General features: G+C 42.3%; 1 pseudogene and 3 gene segments (V, D, J or C); 1 reads left to right on the forward strand and 3 right to left on the reverse strand.

Annotated features, from left to right (window-relative positions):
- Positions 1 to 2,303: 2,303 nt before the first annotated feature.
- Positions 2,304 to 2,880, reverse strand: LOC134317902 (Ig kappa chain V region 3381-like). The segment is given in 2 exon segments: positions 2,304 to 2,698; positions 2,826 to 2,880. Coding segments are annotated over 2 exon segments (408 nt in total).
- A 1,116-nt stretch (positions 2,881 to 3,996) lies between these two features.
- On the forward strand, positions 3,997 to 4,560 carry LOC134317801 (Ig kappa chain C region, B allele-like). The segment is given in 1 exon segment: positions 3,997 to 4,560. A coding segment is annotated over 1 exon segment (360 nt).
- Positions 4,561 to 11,436: 6,876 nt separating this feature from the next.
- Positions 11,437 to 11,998, reverse strand: LOC134314376 (immunoglobulin kappa variable 3-20-like). The segment is given in 2 exon segments: positions 11,437 to 11,780; positions 11,908 to 11,998. Coding segments are annotated over 2 exon segments (435 nt in total).
- Positions 11,999 to 21,727: 9,729 nt separating this feature from the next.
- On the reverse strand, positions 21,728 to 22,355 carry LOC134317583 (Ig kappa chain V region 3381-like; annotated as a pseudogene).
- Between the last annotated feature and the right edge of the window lie 318 nt (positions 22,356 to 22,673).

Raw genomic sequence — 22,673 nt, forward strand, 5'->3', positions numbered from 1 at the left:
CCATGTGATTGTGAGGCAGCATCGTGAAAATGTCCCTGTCTATGTAGTGAGACCTGAAGGAAAGGACGGCCCGGAGAGGACATTTCATCGTAACCTCTTGCGCCCTTGTTTGTGCTACCCTACAGCTTCCCGAGAGATGTCATCAACCCAGGGGCAAAGGGTAGTTGAACAGTGGGGTTGGGTGCCTGTGGTCCCGAGGGACCTAAGGGAAAGTGTGGGGCCCGAAAACAGACGATCCCAACGAGCAAACCAGGGCTGTCCCCCAGAGAGATTTGGGGATTGGGTTTCTTGAACTAAGGTTCCAGGGACTGGAACCCATTGGTGGGGGAGGGTGTCACGAGTGACTAAATTGGAGGGGTAGTGAGTTAATTGGTGACACCTGGGAAGGACCTGACTGTGGAGAGATGATAGGAATGGGCGGGCGGCGGAACGAATAAAAAAGGACGAGTGGATAAGTCGGGACACAGAGGACGGGACACAGGAAGCCGGGACGGGAGCTGCACGCGGAGAGCGACAAACGGACAGCGCAGAGAAAGGGGGAAGCTACGAGAAACCAATTGTTTGGTGAATCAGAGACGTGTCGACTGGTCGTTCATATTGCTGGTTCGAGGGCGAGGTGCACCGACTTCGAGTGGCACAGGATTGGAGCCAGCAGACTGTGACGTGTGTTTGGGATAAGGAAGGGTGAGAACGCTCACCCTTCCCAAAGTTAAGTGCTTGCTCTCTTATAGCTGAAAAGAAATAAGCGCTGTGTTTGTGCAGTGTGCCTCCGTTCCCGTATTTTAAAGTTTTAACGTTAAGCCGCCTTATTTGTGACTCTAGAGGTTTTAAATGAACTTTTAGCCGTAGTAGCTTATGTCTAATGAAGCTTGTACCAGTGGATAGGTTTTTCCTTTACATCGTTTTGTGGTAGTGTGATTTATTATTTGTTCATTTGATAGATTGAAGAGTGTATTATTAATTACTTCTTTTGCATATGATTTGAGTATATTTTTGTGTGTTATAAAACTGATCCCATTTGTATAGGTTTTTATGTAGACTCAGGCTCCTATGTGTGTATGTTAGTCCCTGACCTAAGTCGTAGTGTAAGGTGGTAGTTTCCTCTCTGTGATGGTAGAAAGTGTCGCCTTTAGGAAGGTAAATGTATACCCTTCTTTCTCTTTTCTTTGTAGTGGCGGTTTTTATTGAGTAAATTGGACTGAGTCTGTTGTCGTCGTGCAATAGGACTTTTGGACAAGCCCACTTTGTTCTACTCCCTCCACTGGCAGCTCTGGGACCCAAGGGATTGTGATGAACTTGATGTTTTAATTGTCTTTTATTTCTGTGGTAATAAAAATTATTTTTTATAATAATTTATAAAAAATTATTATAAAATAATAATTTTATACCACCTGGGTTACATTATCATGATCATTTTTACCCCATGGGATGAGATCTTGCGTGGGGACTCAATGGGACTCAATTATCAATGGTCTTGTATGTCTTCCATTTTCTTACAATTGCTCCCACAGTTGATTTATTCACACCAACCTGCTTGCCTATTGTAGATTCACTCTTCCCAGCCTGGTGCAGGTCTACAATTTTCTTCCTGGTGTCCTTCGACAGCTCTTTGGTCTTGGCCATGGTTGAGTTTGGAGTCTGACTGTTTGAGGCTGTGGACAGGTGTCTTTTATACAGATAACGAGGTCAAACAGGTGCCATTAATACAGGTAACGAGTGGAGGACAGAAGAGCTTCTTAAAGAAGAAGTTACAGGTCTGTGAGAGTCAGAAATCTTGCTTGTTTGTTATTGACCAAATACTTATTTTCCACCATAATTTACAAATCAATTCTTTAAAAATCCTACAATGTGATTTCCTGGATTTTCTTTTTCTTATTTTGTCTCTCATAGTTGAAGTGTACCTATGATGAAAATTACAGACCTAGTAGGAGAGTAGGAGGAGAACTGGCTGTCAGTTCAATTCTCTTTTAAAAGTTCTTCTAAGCTCAAGTCCTCTCAGTTTTAGAGCTTCTGTTGTTAATATGATCTGAATATTCTGTATTTTCTACACTTTAGTTAAAAAAAGCAACAAAGCTGAAGTATCATGAAGTGATTTAAAAACATGATCTTGGATGACCTGAAATCCATGACTGATGCTCTGCATGACCCACTCCACCCATTATTCAATATGAGTAATTGGTTGTTATTATGTTAATAATAATAAAGCTTGTATTTAGGAGAAGTAATGAGTGAGTGAGGTGTTTCCTGTACAGAGTGAATGATTGTACTGTATCACATCCTCCCCCTCAGCACCTGCAGTCGGTCCCAGCTGCAGCAGTGCAGTTACTGTACACTTCCACTCACCCAGGTTTTTGTACCACCATATAACACTGTGTGAAGATATCACCACTATGTGTACTCTGACAGTAATAATCTCCTGCATCTCCAGTCTCAATTCTACTGATGGTCAGAGTGAAGTCAGATCCAGATCCACTGCCACTGAAACGATCTGGAATACCTGATTCTCTTCTGTTAGCCAAGTGGATCAGGAGTTTAGGAGCTTCTCCAGGTTTCTGCTGATACCAGGCTAAATAATAACAGCTACAGCCACTGTAATAGTAAACAGCAGGACTGGATTTACAGTTGATGGTGACTGAAGCTCCTGAATCAACATGTTTTACTGCAGGACTCTGAGTCACAGTCACCTGACCTCTGGATCCTGAAAACAATAAGAGGAATAAAGACGTTCACTACATGAAGAACCATGTGGAGTTTGAAGTTCATCTAGTGGATCTTCTCCACATTGCAGAGTCTCCTCACCAGTAGAACATAAAGCATTGTGTTACCTTGAGTGCAGAGAGCCAGTGTGCAGATGAAGATGGAGATGAAGGTCATGGTTGATGTGGGTGAAGATGCTGGTCAGCAGCTCTCAGTCCTGAAGTGTTAAACTCACAGAGCTTTAAACACTGACAGAGCACTGAAGCATGTAGTGTGTGTGTGTGTGTGTGTGTGTGTGTGTGTGTGTGGAATCACTGGAGTGGAACAGTGTGAATGTGTCACTCAGAGATGCAATACTGCCACCTTATGGTGAAAGAACAATCAGCTGCTACATATGGAAGTATCTCCTGTACTGTCTCTTATTCTCCCTTTATTTACTATAGTAATTGTGGCCTGCACTCATGTACTCAGTATTTAGGAGGGGTGTCCACATAATTTAAAATACTCCATATTATCTAAATAAAGACCGATGATAGTTTTATATAAACGTTGTAATAAATGATCAGAAAGAGTTACAAGGTTTAGCTGAACTGAGCTGGAACTGAGATGCTGGTATGTGGAACAAACAGACCATTTTAACCATCAACAGCAGAAACTGGAACCAGTCAGTATTTCATCTTAAATATTCTGTAGAATCCTCATGATCATCTGATCATCAGCTCTCATTTTATATTGGTGAGAACTGGTTATGTTTAAAACCACATCAAATGATGATCAGCTTTTATTTTCAGAGTACAGAGAGTGTAGATGAAGATCCTCCTCCTCCTCCTCATATCCACTATTAGGTGAATCTACCATATGTTCACATTGTAGGTATACTGTTACTGACTGTAGCTCATCTGTAATTCTGCACAGTGTTACGTGTTCAGTGATTTATGGGGTAGAAAGGAATCGATTCAATCATGAAACGACCAATCAGGAGATTTGATCTAAGTGATGAATCGTTCTCAGCACATTTTATTGTTTATATGAACTGATACTTAAATTGATCAGATCATACACTATATGACCAAAAGTATGTGGACACCCCTCCTAATTATTAGGTTCATGTGTTTCAGCCACACTCATTGCAAACAGGTGTATAAAACCAGTTATATAAATTATATAGTTATAGCTTTGTGGCAACAGTTTAGAGGAACATGCTCAGTACTGTAGTGCTTTGTAGATGATGATGTTCAGTGGAGTGCAGCTTTAGCAGCTCTGCAGATGTTCTCAGATCAGTGTGTGTTTCAGAGAACTTCCTCTACAGCTGAGGGAGGTTTTTGTACTAGTAAATAACACTGTGTGAATGGAAGGCTTTGACTTTTTGTTCTGTTTCTCCTGTACAGCCGGTCCCACGGTGAAGCCGTCCGTGTCTCTGCTCCCTCCCTCCTCTCTGCAGCTGTCTGAGGGATCGGCCTCGCTGCTCTGCCTGCTGTCTGGTTACTCTCCACAGGGGGCGCTGGTGAGCTGGACGGTGGACGGCACAGTGCTGCAGGACGGGGTGGTGACCGGAGCAGAAGAACTGAAAGGGGGCAGTTGGAGGCGTGGCAGCACCCTGACCCTCAGCAAAGCACAGTGGGAAAAGGGGGAGGAGTTTGGCTGTAAGGTCTCTCACGGTGGCGTCGATCATCCCGTCGTATTCAGAAAGAACCAGTGTGAAGGCTAGCAGCTCCCAGATAGAACTGAACATGGAGACACTTCCACATGCTTCTACAATGGAGTTTCAGTTCTACACAATGCTGCATTTCTGTCTTTCCTCTGTTCAGTGTCCTGTTGCTCTTCCTGTAGTTTTGCTGTGCTGAAATAAAGCTTGATTTTGGACATTGTCTGGTCTTTTCTTCTAGTTCATCATCATGATGAGTGTTAGGAGAGAAGATCTTTAGCTGGAGATTCAGTGCTGTGTGTTGTGCTTCAGTGAGTTTGGATGAAGGAAGTTGAACATCTGGTGAAAGTGCTGCTCTATTCTGGGAGAAAGCAGATCACTCAGCCGTCTTCATGCAAATCTCACTTTCACCCCCATGTTCTCTCACTTTAGCTTCTACTCATTATAATTAGCTGATTCTGGTTGGTTTTACCTTCTGAATTTACTGCTGTACCTCTCTAGAAGTTGCCACTGTTGGGTCCCTGAGCAAGGCCCTTAACCCTCAATTGCTCATTGTGTAAGTCGCTTTGGATAAAAGCGTCTGCTAAATGCTGAAAATGTAAATGTAAGTGAAATGTGAATCAGTTTGGATGTCTTATATAAAAATCACAAACGGGTACAAACTTACATCATTTCTGCATTCCGTGAATGAAGAGTTTTGTGCAAACATTAAATCACCAGGCCGGTATCACATACTGAACTTACACTGACAAACAATATAAAGTCCAAGGAGCCGATCTCCAAAAAGTGTTCAATCCTAAAGTTAACTAGCTTGAGCACAATAACTTTCCCAAAGGTGAATACTGAGCCTAGTGCCACCTTAACTGGGTGTCCAAATGTTGACACAACAGTTTGGGTCTCTATCAGATCATTGAGTCTCTCCCACATGGTTTAAGGTACTCTTTAGTCACTCCCAACTGTCCTGGCAATCACGAGAACAGGTGTCACAGAGCTGTGACACTGAAACTGTTTCCCCGGTTTAGTGTCATTGATCTTATTTTCTTTCTATTCTTTTGAACATTAAGACTGTGGAATATATCTAGGTTAGCTTTTACACCTACAATCATAGTAGTGTGTGCTAAAGCTATCAAACATATTTGATACTATTAATATCCAAACATATTTTGATACTAAGAGTGAACTTGTATCAGAGTGTATCCAGGATTAACTAGAAAATAAGTATTACCGTTAAATGTTTCCAGATGAGCTGGACGAAGACGGTAATTTGGAAGATTTATCTATAGCGCCATCTTGGGGCCACTAGTAATTTACTCTTTTGGTGAGATCTGGGAAGCTCAAATTCGGTCAACACCCTTTTTTATCCTGCCACCTTATAACAAGCCTCATCTAAGTTTAAATTTTATTTTATTATTTTATTAAAAAAAAAATATCTATTGGTCTATTATTCTCTAACTATAATAGCTTTTCTGGTCACTCACAGTCAGTGTTCACTAACCGTATACCCAACCGGTCCTGTCTCAACGCACTTCACTCTGTGTTCCTTTGAGTGTCTCTCGATCCGCATAGCTCAGCCAAGTCTTCTCCCAGAGGTTCCCAGTGGACCGAATTAAGACCAAAACCCACCAACCTCACCTGGTACAGCTTTGTTCGGGGTTGTAGGTCCTCAACCTTTCACTTGGGTTGATCACCTCGGAGTGCTCAATCTTAAAAAGTTACTGTGCCCAAGCCAAGTCAATTTTGAGTCTGCCCTAAAAGTGAATACCGGATCTAGTGCAACCTAAACAGGCATCCAAATCTTGACATAACGACTCGGGTCTCTAACTGATTGTTGAGTTCTCCCACGTGGGTTAAAGCATCCTGTGGTCACTACTAGCTGTCCTGGCAATCGCGAGAACGGGAGTCACAGGACTGTGCGACTGAAACAGAATTTCTGGGCAAGTTACAGTGATGATTTCTTAAGTGAGACGACCCTTATAAATTTGGGGAATACATGCCCACTATTTCTAGTAAATAAAAGGAGCATACCGTACCCTGAATTGTTATTGAAAATAAAACCCTAGTCTTCAACATTCACTGATTGGGCTAACTAAATATATCCTACCATGGCTTAGACATACACCCATAGCTAAGAGGTTTCAGCAGACCACCTGCAGAGTTCATTTGTTCAAAATTCCCCTGGCATCATATGAACCCGTACAGGAAATTATTGACAACCTGCTAGAGAAGGGCATCATTCGGCCATGTAATAGCACCTACTCCGCCCCTCTTTGGCCCGTTCTGAAGCCAAACGGCAAATGGCGCCTAACAATTGACTACCGCAAATTAAACCAACAGGTTCCCCTATCCAGATGGCCAATGACCCAGCTAGAGCAGGAACTTCCCAAAGTCCAGAATGCGAGGTATTTCTCCACTATTGATGTAGCCTCAGGATTTTGGAACATTCCTGTCCACATAGCCGACCAACATAAACTAGCATTCACCTTTGCAGGCAGGCAGTACACATTTACAAGGTGCCCGTTTGGCTATGCCAACTCACCAGCAGTTTAACATCTTCCTTAACAAAGCATCTCCAGATGCTCGTGAACGGGGTACGCTTATATATGTGGATGATGATATGCTGATGAAGAACCCCTAGACACCCACCTGGAAGAGTTAGACCATGTGCTTGGCCAGCTTATGGTGGCTGGAGCCAAGATCTCTCTCTCTAAAGGCCAGTGGTGTAAAACCAAGTTAAACTACGTGGGTCTTCTTGTGGGTCCGGATGGGGTACAACCGCAAGGAGCCATGCAAGCTCTGAAGGACAAGCTGTGCACTGCACCTTGTCTCGTGTACCCAGACCATAATCAGGTATTCTATCTAGAGGCTGGATTTTCAGAACACAGCATGAGTGCTGGTCTGTATCAACGCCATGACCAAGACAAACGAGTAGTAGCGTATGCCAGCAAAACCCATACAGTTTGGTCAATCAGACACAAAATATTTAAATATGTTAATGTTAAGAGGTGTGGTCTTAGTAAAACAGTATATATAGTTGGCGTACAATGGAAGCTACGAGTCTCCTAACGCTGCCAGGGTTCGCCGCTGTAATTGATGCACCCACGTTGTTTGGGCCGTGGGACACTGTGAGCAGTAACCACGGACACACGCCGACCACCTTTAACCCATGTTTGACAAGCAGTTCTGGGCAGTCACCGAGGATTCGAAGCCCCCAACGGGTCATCAGCGAATCGGCTCCCCTAGGAAAGTGTGTTTGTTTCGGCATTGTTGATGCACATGCTCAGCATTCATGCAGAAAACAGGTTCCGGCGAACCAGATAATAAGAAAATACAAATGAAATACTATTCATAGTATTTGTAACAATGTTTGTGTGTAAAGTACATTAATATGTAAAACTGTTTGCAGATTTGCATGACGATGCTCTGTTGGTGTACAGACCTTGTTATCTGTTCTAAGAAGTCTGATGAGTCGAGTCAACTGTCACAGAAGGTGTCTAAAATAGCTATTGAACAACGTAGACAAGCCGCTCTAAAGCGTAAGACCGACATTGATTTTCGAAAACAAGTTGTAGACTTTAAATCTACTATTTCTAATTTAGTTCATGTAATTCAAGAACTGTGCAAGGATCAAGTTAATACGCAATTAACTATCTCTAAATTATTTTTTAAAAAATCTAAAATTGCACAAGGAACAGGCTGTACACAATAGTAATGTATATAATACGTTTTATAATTTAAACAGGTTTTTACAGGTAAATGTGGCGTCATTGATCCCCATAGCTGGGAAATCAGGTTCTAGATGATTATTGTTGTTATCGTTGTTTTTGTTGTTGATGTTTAAGGTGTTTTAACTGTTGTTGTTTAAAGGTTTTAAATAAATCAGCTCATGAGTACAAGCTCAAACATTTTATGTATTAGTGTTATTTAGGTATAAACAAAATGGCATCTAAAAGGTTTTGGGAGTCAGACAACGACACATGCAATGATCCTATTTTTAAAGTTTTCCAACAATTGTCACACGACAAGAAAACAGTTTGTCTAAACGACAAGTATGCGACTGCTATGGCCGAGCTAGAAATCGTTATGCTAAATAATGCACAAAACAGTGCGAACATTAATGGATTGATGGTAGTAACGTGCATGGTTTTTTACAAACTACATTGGATACATGGTTAACAAACAGAAGTCAAACATCACAAGAAATATCAACAAAACGCTGTACATTAGATGGTAGTTGTGAGCAAATGATAGATTTAACATGAAATGATCCTATTTTTAAAGTTTTCCAACAATTGTCTCGAGCGAGCAGATTGTCTAAACGACGAGTATGAGATGCTATAGCTGCGCTAGAAAGTAATTTGCAAAATAACACTCAACACATAAACATAGAACAGACAGGCGGCGGAGTGTCGGCACATAGATACCCAACACTTGATCCATCAGCTCCTAACTTTGTTTATCTGATGGTGACATAGCAGGGTTAGTTAGAGATGGTGGTATTGTAGACGATTATACCGTAGTGCCTAGGGGTCTGTTTAACAGTGTTGTACTACACAGATTGTTGAATTTCATCCAAAGACATGGCTTCATACATATCCTATGTACACAATACACTATCAGAAATGGTGTTGTTCTCCAGAGTGTTGGTGATGGTGGTGTTATTGACATTGGTGACAGAGGTGGTAGTTTAACATCTGATGTAAATACTGTATTGTCTTCAAGAGATGGTTACAGTGTAGATCGCTTTTCAGATGCTATTGAAAGGATTATGCAGAGCAACAAAAGCATTAAAACAGATGATAGTTTGGTGTTGATTGTCTCGATAGCCATGAGTAAAAATGGCGGTGTTCGTCATAACTTGTGTTTTGCAATTTGTATTGCTCATATTCTAAACCCGAATGTCCCACATAAAACATAAGAAATTATAGCTGAACAGATACAGACAAATGTTGGCTTTACACGGGTCCGTGAAGTCGGGTTTAATGACGTTGGTCGTTTTGAATATAAGTTTGGTGTTAAAATAGTTGTTTTTCACAAGAGTAGTAGTTCAGGTCATTTAGAGAAGTACCTTACTAATTACAAGCCACATACCAAAACTGTGTTTCTGTACCTCCATGATGGTCATTACTACTTGATAACAAATGTAAAAGCATTCATGGGTGTGCCATATGTTTGTGAGTTTTGTTATAAGGGCTACACCAATGAGATCATAGTTGTAAATACCGTTGTGATGTGTGTCAAGATTCTTTGTGTCACAAGTACCCCAGACTTATCAAATATTGTGACAGTTGCTCATGCTACTGTGAATCTGCTTACTGTTATGAACAGCATAAAAAACAAAAACAACAGCCTACTACAGGTGTAATGGCGTCCTCATGCGATCATGCGACCAAGTATTGTAAAAAATGTGGACGTCGTTATCATGTTAGCTTGATGAAACCAAAACCCCACAGATGTGTGTCGGACCGCTGTATTCATTGTGGTGAAGATTTAATATCAGACACCAAGCATGAGTGTTACATACAGCCACTCAAATTAAAAGAAGCCAGCAATTCATACATCTTTTTTGAATTTGAGACACGGTTTGAAAACGAAAAGCATGAAGCTAATTTTGTCTGCGCTATTATATTTGATGGTGCAGAATTTACAGCAGAAGGTTCTGACTGTATAGCACACCTCATCAGAAAGTTTAGACTCCCCAAATATCAGGGTTACACATGGTTAAAGCACAATGCAAAATCACCATGATGGGTGTAGACTGATCTCCATGTAGGATGAAACATACAAACAACGCTACATAGACTCAAACTTATTCATTCCAATGTGCTCGGCTAAAACAACATCAGCCTTAAATCTAACATGCTCAGATAAAGAGGATTTTCCACACTAATGTAATTTAAAGCAAAATAAGAACTATGTGGGTTTCTACCCTGAAAAGAGTTTTTACAGCTATGACACAATGAATGACAAAGACAAAACAGAGTTTGATGAATGGTACAACACCGTCTCTGCTGGTGTGTTTAAGTTGTACGTTTATGGTAGAAACGAAGTCGTGTCAATGATTTTAGCCACTCCGGGCTTGGTGGAGAACAAACTGAACCTCCTTATTTACTCTCATGAGATTTTAGGCTCAGAATAATCAGCACTAAATCTATAAAGATTCATGTTGTTTACATCTGAGCAAAACCTACAAACCACTAACTCTGTAGAGACCAAAACTAACATCATAAACCAGCTGCTGAGAGAGAAACAACAAAATCACATGTTTAAAACTAAATAAAAATAAATAATATTCTTTCATTTATTTATTTTTTATTATTTTCTATTTATTGTTTAAAATGTGATTGTAGCTCCTCAATTCACCAGCAAGTCACAAACCAACTGAAGCAAACAGCACATGGAGATAAAGTCGTTTCTACTAGATGAGCTCCAGCTGCTGATTGTTAGCTGTAATAAGGTGAAGTTCAATCCTATTGGTTTGGTATGAAGGTGTGCACCAATCAATGCAGGAGTTACCACCTCCAGACCCGCCCCCAATCCCAACCAAAGCCAGCAGCTCTGTTTAAAATGTCCTACTGCCCCAGTATATACTGCATACTAATCCTATAGTAGTGTGTACTATAGTATGCAGTATGATTAAACTGAACCATCTTCTGGTTTACTGCTTCATCTTGGAACTTGCTGTCAGTTCAATTCTCTTTTAAGAGTTCTTCTAAACTCAAGTCCTCTCAGTGTTGGAACATCTTTAATTAACATGAGCTAAATAAATAATAAAAGGTTTTTCCTTCCTTGTGCCTTATTAAGCATCATGTTTAGTATTTCATTGTAGAAGCTGTATGGTGGTGCAGCTAGTATTGTGAAAATCCTGGGTTCAATTCTCAACTCTTTATGGTGGTACTTTGAACAGTTTGACATGTTCTCTTCATGTTTGGCTTTCTCTGTATTATGTTAATAATAATAAAGCTTGTATTTAGGAGAAGTAGTGAGTGAGTGAGGTGTTTCCTGTACAGAGTGAATGATTGTACTGTATCACATCCTCCCCCTCAGCACCTGCAGTCGGTCCCAGCTGCAGCAGTGCAGTTACTGTACACTTCCACTCACCCAGGTTTTTGTACCACCATATAACACTGTGTGAAGACACCACCATCATGGTAACTCTGACAGTAATAATCTCCTGCATCCCCAGTCTCAATTCTACTGATGGTCAGAGTGAAGTCAGATCCAGATCCACTGCCACTGAAACGATCTGGAATACCTGATGCTCTGTTGCTAGTGTAGTAGATCAGGAGTTTAGGAGCTTCTCCAGGTTTCTGCTGATACCAGTGTAAACGATAACTAGAAGAAACAGCAGGACTGGTTTTACAGCTGATGGTGACTGAAGCTCCTGGATCGACATGTTTTACTGCAGGACTCTGAGTCACAGTCACCTGACCTCTGGATCCTGAAAACAATAAGAAGAATAAAGACGTTCACTACATGAAGAACCATGTGGAGTTTGAAGTTCATCCAGTGGATCTTCTCCACATGGCAGAGCCTCCTCACCAGTAGAACATAAAGCATCGTGTTACCTTGAGTGCAGAGAGCCAGTGTGCAGATGAAGATGGAGATGAAGGTCATGGTTGATGTGGGTGAAGATGCTGGTCAGCAGCTCTCAGTCATGAAGTGTTAAACTCACAGAGCTTTAAACACTGACAGAGCACTGAAGCATGTAGTGTGTGTGTGTGTGTGTGTGTGTGTGTGTGTGTGTGTGTGTAGAATCACTGGAGTGGAACAGAGGTTTTTGTACGACGGCTTCATTGGAATGTATCACTGTGCTACACTTTTGGTGGAGGAACCAAACTCAGTGTCAGTAAGTAGTTTTATTTCTTCTACATTAAAAACATTTTTATTTTTAATATCATTTATTAATCTTCATATAAACAAGAGAAAAAATAAGTATTAATAACAATAAATAAACAGTAACTGAATATTTCACCTTCAATAAATACTGTGGTACCTTGTAACTCGACGTCCCCTAAACTTGAAATCTTTGAAACTTGACGCCCTTCGTGGAGAAATTTGTACCTTTAAACTCGACTTTTAGCTTAAACTGGAACTGTGTGGGACTGTCGCTTTGTTCACATTAATGCTGTCCGTGATCATGATAATGCTTTGCTATCATTGCAAAAGGAAAGTGCACAATAAACAGCAGCACCGCGACCCAGATCAACCACAGAGCATCATAAAATCATAACCGCTGCTTACCTGAGCTTATCTTCTTCAAATTGAGACCAAATCTACATCAGTGTGTTGTTACATCAGGGATTTAATCCACTTGTTTTTCTTCTTGGAGACTTTTGGAGACCAACATGGACTCTTTTTACTTCTATAACTCCAGATCAGAATTAGTTAGAAGCTAAAAATGTAAAATGGTGATTGTAAACAACATTTGCTACAGGAATAAATGGTTGGTAATGGAATATAATATTATAATATTATTTTTAATATATATAATAAAATATTCACATAATGAAATATATGCAGTTCCACAGAACCATGAAACACATTAACAGGTTTCACAAACATCCTTATGGGAAAAATAAATTGAAACTCAGTGCCACGCCCAGAACCAGTTGACATTAAGTTAAGGTACCACTGTATATACAATTACTAAATATTCAACCTTTACTAAATACTTACAGTTTCTGAATATTAAAGACTGAATAAATGTGCAGGTGTTTTTGATGGTAAATATAAAGCTGGTCTCTGGTTGATTAAGTTTGGTGTAAACTGGTACGAGTGACTGGTGCTGATGTAAAATCCAGACGAATGCTGCTGTGTGTTTGTGCTAAACAATGAATATTTCTGTAATCAGCTACATCTGGATGTGCTGCAGTCAGTTGTGTTGAATGCTAAAGTAATAAGAGTTGATATTGAATCTGTGCTAACAGAAGCTTGCAGATGTTTCTACTGAACTGCAGTGATGTGAGAACAGTGTGCAGCAGCACTGCATTGATGATTGAACACAGATGAAGGTTTCCAGTCTGGATGCTTAATAAGCAGTAAGGAGGAAATGATGTGGAAACGTTTCTAAATGGGACTTTTTGTTCTGTTTCTCCTGTACAGCCGGTCCCACGGTGAAGCCGTCCGTGTCTCTGCTCCCTCCCTCCTCTCTGCAGCTGTCTGAGGGATCGGCCTCGCTGCTCTGCCTGCTGTCTGGTTACTCTCCACAGGGGGCGCTGGTGAGCTGGACGGTGGACGGCACAGTGCTGCAGGACGGGGTGGTGACCGGAGCAGAAGAACTGAAAGGGGGCAGTTGGAGGCGTGGCAGCACCCTGACCCTCAGCAAAGCACAGTGGGAAAAGGGGGAGGAGTTTGGCTGTAGGGTCTCTCACGGTGGCGTCGATCATCCCGTCGTATTCAGAAAGAACCAGTGTGAAGGCTAGCAGCTCCCAGATAGAACTGAACATGGAGACACTTCCACATGCTTCTACAATGGAGTTTCAGTTCTACACAATGCTGCATTTCTGTCTTTCCTCTGTTCAGTGTCCTGTTGCTCTTCCTGTAGTTTTGCTGTGCTGAAATAAAGCTTGATTTTGGACATTGTCTGGTCTTTTCTTCTAGTTCATCATCATGATAAGTGTTAGGAGAGAAGATCTTTAGCTGGAGATTCAGTGCTGTGTGTTGTGCTTCAGTGAGTTTGGATGAAGGAACATCTGGTGAAAGTGCTGCTCTATTCTGGGAGAAAGCAGATCACTCAGCCGTCTTCATGCAAATCTCACTTTCACCCCCCATGTTCTCTCACTTTAGCTTCTACTCATTATAATTAGCTGCTTCTGGTTGGTTGTTGGGGGGCTGGTTGCACTTCTTAAAATAATGCTGCAACCCTTTAAATGTGAATAAACACTTCTTGCTGTAACATTCTGCCACCTATAAATAAATCATGAGGAACCATCACATACACACATTCATGTACTTACTAATGAGTCACGCACTGATGAGTCACTAATGAGTCACACACCTTGTGGACATGTTACTTAAAGTAAAACTAAAAAATATGTGGACACCTGACCGTGAGTGTGCAGAACAATTTAACCATAGCCATTTATATAGAGTGATAATAACAGGGGAGGTTTTTGACATTTCAGCCAAAGAGCTTTTGTGAAATCAGGCCCTGATGTTGGAAAAAAAAGATCTGATTCACAGTTGATGTTCTGATTTATTTCTGAGGTGTTTAATGAGGTTAAAGTTTAGGCTTTTGTAAAGGTCACTGAAGTAACTTCACACCAATCTCGTCAAACCACATCTTTATGGACCTTGCATTGTGTACAGAAGCGATCCTGAACTCAACAATTAAGAGCTTTGTCCACATACTTTTGGTTATATAGTGTATTGCTCTAGCATCATGTATCTTAAACTGAGGTCATGTGATAAAGGTACATCAAACATTCTGAGATTCACTCTCAACCTATCAGAGTCAAGTTTGTCTTTTAACTCTACTGTCACTCTTTTATAAGATGCTCATTCATTCATTCAAACTGTTTCAGTGAGCACTCCATCATAATCAGGGTGGCTGTGGGTGTGAAGCCTATTCAGAAACACTACTGTATGTGCAGGATGTGAATCGACCTCAAACAGGGTTCAAGTCCATCACACACTGATGCACTCACTCTATATTAGGGTTATATAGAGAAGGAATATAGATTAATTAGGTGAAGGCAGAAGAAACACACAAAGATCTAAAGAAAACATGACACAGACTCCTCACAGTGACCAGAGGTGAGGTTTAAAACCTGCTCTACAGGACCCTGGAGCTGTACAGTATCCACCTTGGAGTAGAAGATCTGAGCACCAAGATTTCTTGATGTTCTGACAGTGTCATTTTCTGCTATGAGCCTGAGAGAAAAGGTCAGAGTGGTGGACAGGTTTTAGCTGTGAGATATGGAAGATAGGGTGGGTGCTCATATGCCTGGGGAGCTTGAGACTGATTGTATGGGGGCTGATGACTTTTTGGACAGTGTAGGGACTGATAAAGCTGGGTGCCAGCTTCCTGGAGTCAGTGTGCAGAGGGATGTTTCGGGAGGATAACCAAACAGACTGACCGGGGAGGTACTGGGGACTGGGTCTCCGGTGGCAGTTAGATGAACGCTGGGTGGAGGTCTGGGATTTTAACAGGGCCGCCCTGACCATCTTCCAAACCTTCTTGCAGCAGAGGATTTGGTGTTCGACTGAGGGAACTGCCAAGTCTAGTTCCTGCCCTGGGAACAGTGGAGGCTGATAACCTAGTAGGGCAGAGCAGGTAAAGGAGTTATGAGCTTATTCCACCCAGGCAAGGTGAGTGCTCCAGTGCGAGGGGTTGCTGGCAGTCACGCAGCACAGAGCAGCCTCGAGTTCCTAATTCTATCTTTTAGCCAGCCCATTGGATTGGGGGTGAAACCTTGACCAGAGGCTGACTGATGCTCCCAGGGCCTCACAGAAGGCACGTTAGACCTGGGACACAAACTGGGGGCCACAGTCCGAAACAATGTTCAGTGGAATTCTATAGATCCTAAATACCAGGTCGAACAAAAGTTGAGCTGTCTCAAGGGCAGAAGGGAGCTTGAGTAGTGTTGGTAGACACCCACCTTGGAGAACCAGTCCACTACAGTCAGAATGATGGAAGATTCAGTAATCTAGAAAGTCTAGTCCAATGTGGGACCAGGGATGCCCAGGAAGAGGCAGAGGTTGCAGCAGGCCCACAGGGGACTGATGAGAGGGCTTGCTCCAAGCACATGTGTAGCAGGTGGCCACAAACTCCCTTGTTTCCTCTTCAAGTGAAGGCCACCAAAATGTCTTCTTTAAAGGGACTCTGGTAGGTTGGCACCAGGGTGTCAGGCAAATTTGAAGCCATGGGTCCACTTAAGAACAGGGGATCTCACCGCTGTAGGTACAAAGAGGTGGTTGGGGGGTCCATTGGGTCCATGGGGGGTACATTTCTCGTTTATTGATGAGACCATGGGGGGTACGTTTCTCGTTCATTGATGAGAAGCATTAAAAACCAGAAGAGGTCAATGGGAGGGGGTACTTATTTTTGACAGTTATTTGGTTTAGGCCTGGTCCTTACTAAAAGCCTCCTGGAGGTTGTGGTACTCTGAGGGCACCTTGGAAAGTGCTAGGTTGAGGACCAGAGGGGTGAACAGCAGACTGCAAGCAACATGAGTGGCAGAAATCGCCCCAGGCAGTGACCTTACCTTGCTGCCAGTCGAGGTGTGGGTTGTAAATGGAAAGTCATAGATAACCCAGGACTAGAGGGGAACTGGGAACTTGGACGACAGAAAACGTCACGGTCTTGTGGTGTTTCCTGGAAAGGACCAGGGTCATAGGAGCGGTGCAGTGGATGATGTGGGAAAGCAGCCATTCATCCAAGGAGTAAGCAGTGACCCAGTCTTGATAAGAGCAGCGCTCTTCTGAGACATCCGTCAAAGTGTGGCCAGATCCATCAGCCTCTTAAGCTCAGAAGGCTAATCGCTGGCTGCCAGTTCATCTTTAAGTTGTTAATCTTTAAGTCATTCCTCCAAGGTTTGATGGAACACCCTGTGGAGGGCAGCACCTAATAACCAGCTTGCAGCATCCCCTGCATGGTTTGGGTGGTGGAACGCAACCCAGAATCTGCAGAGGAAGTCAGCGTATTGAGCAGCCTCAGCCCAAGTCACCTGAAGGAGCCCTATAATATAAGTGATCTTACTGCCAATGGTGGAAAACTTGACCAGTCGCTGACCAAAAACCAGGCCACACTGGTAAAAGAAACACCGGCATTTATCCAACTCACCATGACCTGGCTCGGGATGGGTGGTGAGTCCTTCCGCCAGGGTCAGAGGCAGGGCGGGTGGCGCCAGAACCGGAGGTGCATATCCGAAGTCAGGGTGAGCATCACCAAGGACATGGGGAGTGGTGCTTGGAGCAGAGGCAGGGATGGGTTGTAAGCAGGTCAGGGCGGCAACCCGTCTGGAGACGTTCCCCAGTTGCTGGACCAGTTGGCGATTACTTTCGATCAGGAACTTCAGCAGCTGATCGTGCTGGTCCAGCAAGGTGACTTGATGATATAGTATGGTCACAAGAGACCTCTGATCTTCCGAGGGCTGGTTCATGGGTTCCATGACCAGATCGTACTGTTAAGAGTGGCACTAAGCCAATAAGATAAATGAAGGTTTTTGGAACCACTAGGCAAACACCACACGAAAAAAGAGGAAGATAGAAGAAGATGTAGAAGATATACTTTATTTGTCATATATACATATACAGCACAATGAAATTCCTTCTTCACATACAATCATGTGAAAAAGTTAGGACACCCCATGAGAACCTTTGTCTTTTTGAACATATTTAAACAAATGAACATTTAAGCTTCATTTGAACAGTATTGAGAGATGGAGCTTATATAACTAAACAAATTAAACTGAAAAAATTACTTTTAAACACAAGTTGTAAAATGTAATAAACAAAAATGAAAATTTATTGTGAGGAAAAAGTTAGGACACCGTATGTCCTAATAGCTGGTGTTTCCCCCTTTGGCTGAAATAACCTCAATTAGACGTTACCTATAACCATCTACCGTCTCTGACATTGACTGGGAGAAAGTTTTCCCCACTCCTCCATGCAGAATTTCTTCAGCTGTGTGAGGTTTGATGGGTTTATTGCATGCACAGCCCGTTTTAAATCACCCCACAGCATCTCAATAGGATTAAGATCCGGGCTTTGACTTGGCCATTCCAGAACTCTCCATTTCTTTCTTTTGAGCCATTCCTTGGTGGATTTACTGGGATGTTTTGGGTTGTTGGCATGTTGCATGGTCCTCCGCTTCAGCTTCAGTTTTTGGACAGATGGCCTTACATTTTCCTTAAGCACCCTCTGATACAGTGAATAATTCATTGTGGATTATATAATGGAGAGCTTGCCAGGCCGTGCTGCTGCAAAGCAGCCCCAAACCATGACATTTCCACCTCCATGCTTCACAGTTGGTATGAGGTTCTTGTTCCCAAATGCTGTGTTTGGTTTGTGCCAAACATGTCTTCTGTTATTGTGCCCAAATAATTCAGCTTTGGATTCATCTGTCCAAAGCACATTGTTCCAGAAGTCCTGGTCTTTGTCTTGGTGTTCTCTGGTAAACTTTAGTTTTGACCTGATGTTTTTTTCACAGCAAGGGTTTCCTTCTTGCTCACCTCCCATGAAAATCAAACTGCAGTCTCTTTCTGATGGTAGATGCATGTACCTTGACATCAACTGTGGCAAGAGCTACAGTGTATCACAGAAGTGAGTACACCCCTCACATTTCTGCAAATATTTCATTATATCTTTTCATGGGACAACACTATAGACATGAAACTTGGATATAACTTAGAGTAGTCAGTGTACAGCGTGTATAGCAGTGTAGATTTACTGTCTTCTGAAAATAACTCAACACACAGTCATTAATGTCTAAATAGCTGGCAACATAAGTGAGTACACCCCACAGTGAACATGTCCAAATTGTGCCCAAATGTGTCGTTGTCCCTCCCTGGTGTCATGTGTCAAGGTCCCAGGTGTAAATGGGGAGCAGGGCTGTTAAATTTGGTGTTTTGGGTACAATTCTCTCATACTGGCCACTGGATATTCAACATGGCACCTCATGGCAAAGAACTCTCTGAGGATGTGAGAAATAGAATTGTTGCTCTCCACAAAGATGGCCTGGGCTATAAGAAGATTGCTAACACCCTGAAACTGAGCTACAGCATGGTGGCCAAGGTCATACAGCGGTTTTCCAGGACAGGTTCCACTCGGAACAGGCTTCGCCAGGGTCGACCAAAGAAGTTGAGTCCACGTGTTCGGCGTCATATCCAGAGGTTGGCTTTAAAAAATAGACACATGAGTGCTGCCAGCATTGCTGCAGAGGTTGAAGACGTGGGAGGTCAGCCTGTCAGTGCTCAGACCATACGCCGCACACTGCATCAACTCGGTCTGCATGGTCGTCATCCCAGAAGGAAGCTGACGCACAAGAAAGCCCGCAAACAGTTTGCTGAAGACAAGCAGTCCAAGAACATGGATTACTGGAATGCCCTGTGGTCTGACGAGACCAAGATAAACTTGTTTGGCTCAGATGGTGTCCAGCATGTGTGGCGGCGCCCTGGTGAGAAGTACCAAGACAACTGTATCTTGCCTACAGTCAAGCATGGTGGTGGTAGCATCATGGTCTTGGGCTGCATGAGTGTTGCTGGCACTGGGGAGCTGCAGTTCATTGAGGGAAACATGAATTCCAACATGTACTGTGACATTCTGAAACAGAGCATGATCCCCTCCCTTCGAAAACTGTTTTCCAACAGGATAACGACCCCAAACACAACCTCCAAGATGACAACTGCCTTGCTGAGGAAGCTGAAGGTAAAGGTGATGGACTAAACCCAATTGAGCACCTGTGGCGCATCCTCAAGTGGAAGGTGGAGGAGTTCAAGGTGTCTAACATCCACCAGCTCCGTGATGTCATCATGGAGGAGTGGAAGAGGATTCCAGTAGCAACCTGTGCAGCTCTGGTGAATTCCATGCCCAGGAGGGTTAAGGCAGTGCTGGATAATAATGGTGGTCACACAAAATATTGACACTTTGGGCACAATTTGGCCATGTTCACTGTGGGGTGTACTCACTTATGTTGCCAGCCATTTAGACATTAATGGCTGTGTGTTGAGTTATTTTCAGAAGACAGCAAATCTACACTGCTATACAAGCTGTACACTGACTACTCTAAGTTATATCCAAGTTTCATGTCTGTAGTGTTGTCCCATGAAAAGATATAATAAAATATTTGCAGAAATGTGAGGGGTGTACTCACTTTTGTGATACACTGTAGCTGTAGGTCCCGTGATGACATTGTAGGATTATTAGAGACCTCTTTTCGCATCATGTGGTCTGCTCTTGGGCTGAACTTGCTAGGACAGCCTGACCTGAACATGTTGGCAGTTGTTTTAAATGTTCACCACTTGTAAATGATTTTCCGGACAGTGGAATGGCTGATTTCTAATTGTTTTAAGATCTTTTTAAATGCCTTCCCAGACTCATATGCATTTACAACCTTCTGTCTGAAGGCCTCAGAAAGCTCTTTAGATCTCACTAATGTCTGAGGTTTAAATAAAACTCCAGTGTCCTCTAATGATGGTCTAATCATTGCAGCTGATGTGGTGACCTGATTCTAATTTTAGATATTTTAAGTAGTAATAAATGTGGGGGTGTCCTAACTTTTTCCTCACAATAAATTTCCATTTTTGTTCATTACATTTTACAGTTTGTGTTTAAAAGTAATTTTTAACATTTTATTTGTTTAGTTATATAAGCTCCATCTCTCAGTTCTGTTCAAATAAGGCTCAAATGTTCATATGTTTAAATATGTTCAAAAAGAGAAAAGTTCTCATGGGGTGTCCTAACTTTTTCACATGACTGTATCCCAGCTTGTTTTGTGAGCTGGGGTAAGAGCGCAGGGTCAGCCATCATACGGCGCCCCTGGAGCAGAGAAGGTTAAGGGTCTTGCTCAAGGACCCAACAGTGGCTGCATAGCAGAACCTGGATTTGAACCACCAATCTTCCGGTTGATAGCCCAAAGTTCTACTCACTAGGCTACCACTGTCCCTGAAGAGGTAGATTTAAGTTTATTAAGGACAAGAAAACCAAAAGAGTCAGGGCAGGAGCCTGGGATTGGAGCAGGTGGAACCGGCAAGAATGATGGAGAGTGGAGTGGAGGATTGTTGCATGGAACGATGATTCAGTTGAGGGGAGAAGCTTGGTGTCCAGAAAAAAAACTTGGCATTAAAAAAAAAGAAGAGCTTGTCTTTGTTAGAAGTGGCATCAACGGACTGGACTTCTAATTTTTAATGGGAAAAGACGTAATTTAATGTTAATTATGTTCTGATAGGAAAACATATTAAGAAGACATATTCACATTTTCTTTATTATTTTTCTAATTCATGTGTGTTAAAGACTAACAGTTAAGCTGTTAATATGTAACCAGTTAGGTAACCTATGGAGAGAAAGAGGTGGATGCAAAAGGTGGATTGGTGCCTCTAAAATATCTCTTCTGCTGAGAATAAACAGAAGAGCAATCTGTTCCTGCCTTTCTTAAACTGCAGAAAGTTACTGAGAGAAACTTTGTCATGTTTTGTTTATGTGTGGCTTTCTCTTAATACTCATTTTGTACAAGATGTGAGAGAATCAGAGAAAGTCTAAGGTCTAATGCTGTTTGCATTCTGCATTCATAAGTAAACTCTGGACGCACTGTGACCCTGATCAGGATGAAGTGGTGGTTATTATTTTAATAATAATAAAGCTTGTATTTAGGAGAAGTAGTGAGTGAGTGAGGTGTTTCCTGTACAGAGTGAATGATTGTACTGTATCACATCCTCCCCCTCAGCACCTGCAGTCGGTCCCAGCTGCAGCAGTGCAGTTACTGTACACTTCCACTCACCCAGGTTTTTGTACCACCATATAACACTGTGTGAAGATCCAGCTACTACTGATATAATGTGCACTCTGACAGTAATAATCTCCTGCATCTCCAGTCTCAATTCTACTGATGGTCAGAGTGAAGTCAGATCCAGATCCACTGCCACTGAAACGATCTGGAATACCTGATGCTCTGCTGTTAGTCCTGTAGATCAGGAGTTTAGGAGCTTCTCCAGGTTTCTGCTGATACCAGTGTAAATACTGACCGTTGCTATCAGAGTAAACAGCAGGACTGGTTTTACAGTTGATGGTAACTGAAGCTCCTGGATCAACATGTTTCACTGCAGGACTCTGAGTTTCAGTCACCTGACCTCTGGATCCTGAAAACAACAAGAAGAATAAAGACGTTCACTACATGAAGAACAATGTGGAGTTTGAAGTTCATCTAGTGGATCTTCTCCACATGGCAGAGCCTCCTCACCAGTAGAACATAAAGCATCGTGTTACCTTGAGTGCAGAGAGCCAGTGTGCAGATGAAGATGGAGATGAAGGTCATGGTTGATGTGGGTGAAGATGCTGGTCAGCAGCTCTCAGTCATGAAGTGTTAAACTCACAGAGCTTTAAACACTGACAGAGCACTGAAGCATGTAGTGTGTGTGTGTGTGTGTGTGTGTGTGTGTGTGTGTGTGTGTGTGTGTGTGTGTGTGTGGAGTGGAACAGTGTGAATGTGTCACTCAGAGATGCAATACTGCCACCTTATGGTGAAAGAACAATCAGCTGATACATATGGAAGTATCTCCTGTACTGTCTCTTATTCTCCCTTTATTTACTATAGTAATTGTGACCTGCACTCATGTACTCAGTATTTAGGAGGGGTGTCCACATAATTTAAAATACTTAATATTATCTAAATAAA

The sequence above is a fragment of the Trichomycterus rosablanca genome, chromosome 1, assembly GCF_030014385.1.
Source record: "Trichomycterus rosablanca isolate fTriRos1 chromosome 1, fTriRos1.hap1, whole genome shotgun sequence".
NCBI classification, from domain to species: Eukaryota; Metazoa; Chordata; class Actinopteri; order Siluriformes; family Trichomycteridae; genus Trichomycterus; species Trichomycterus rosablanca.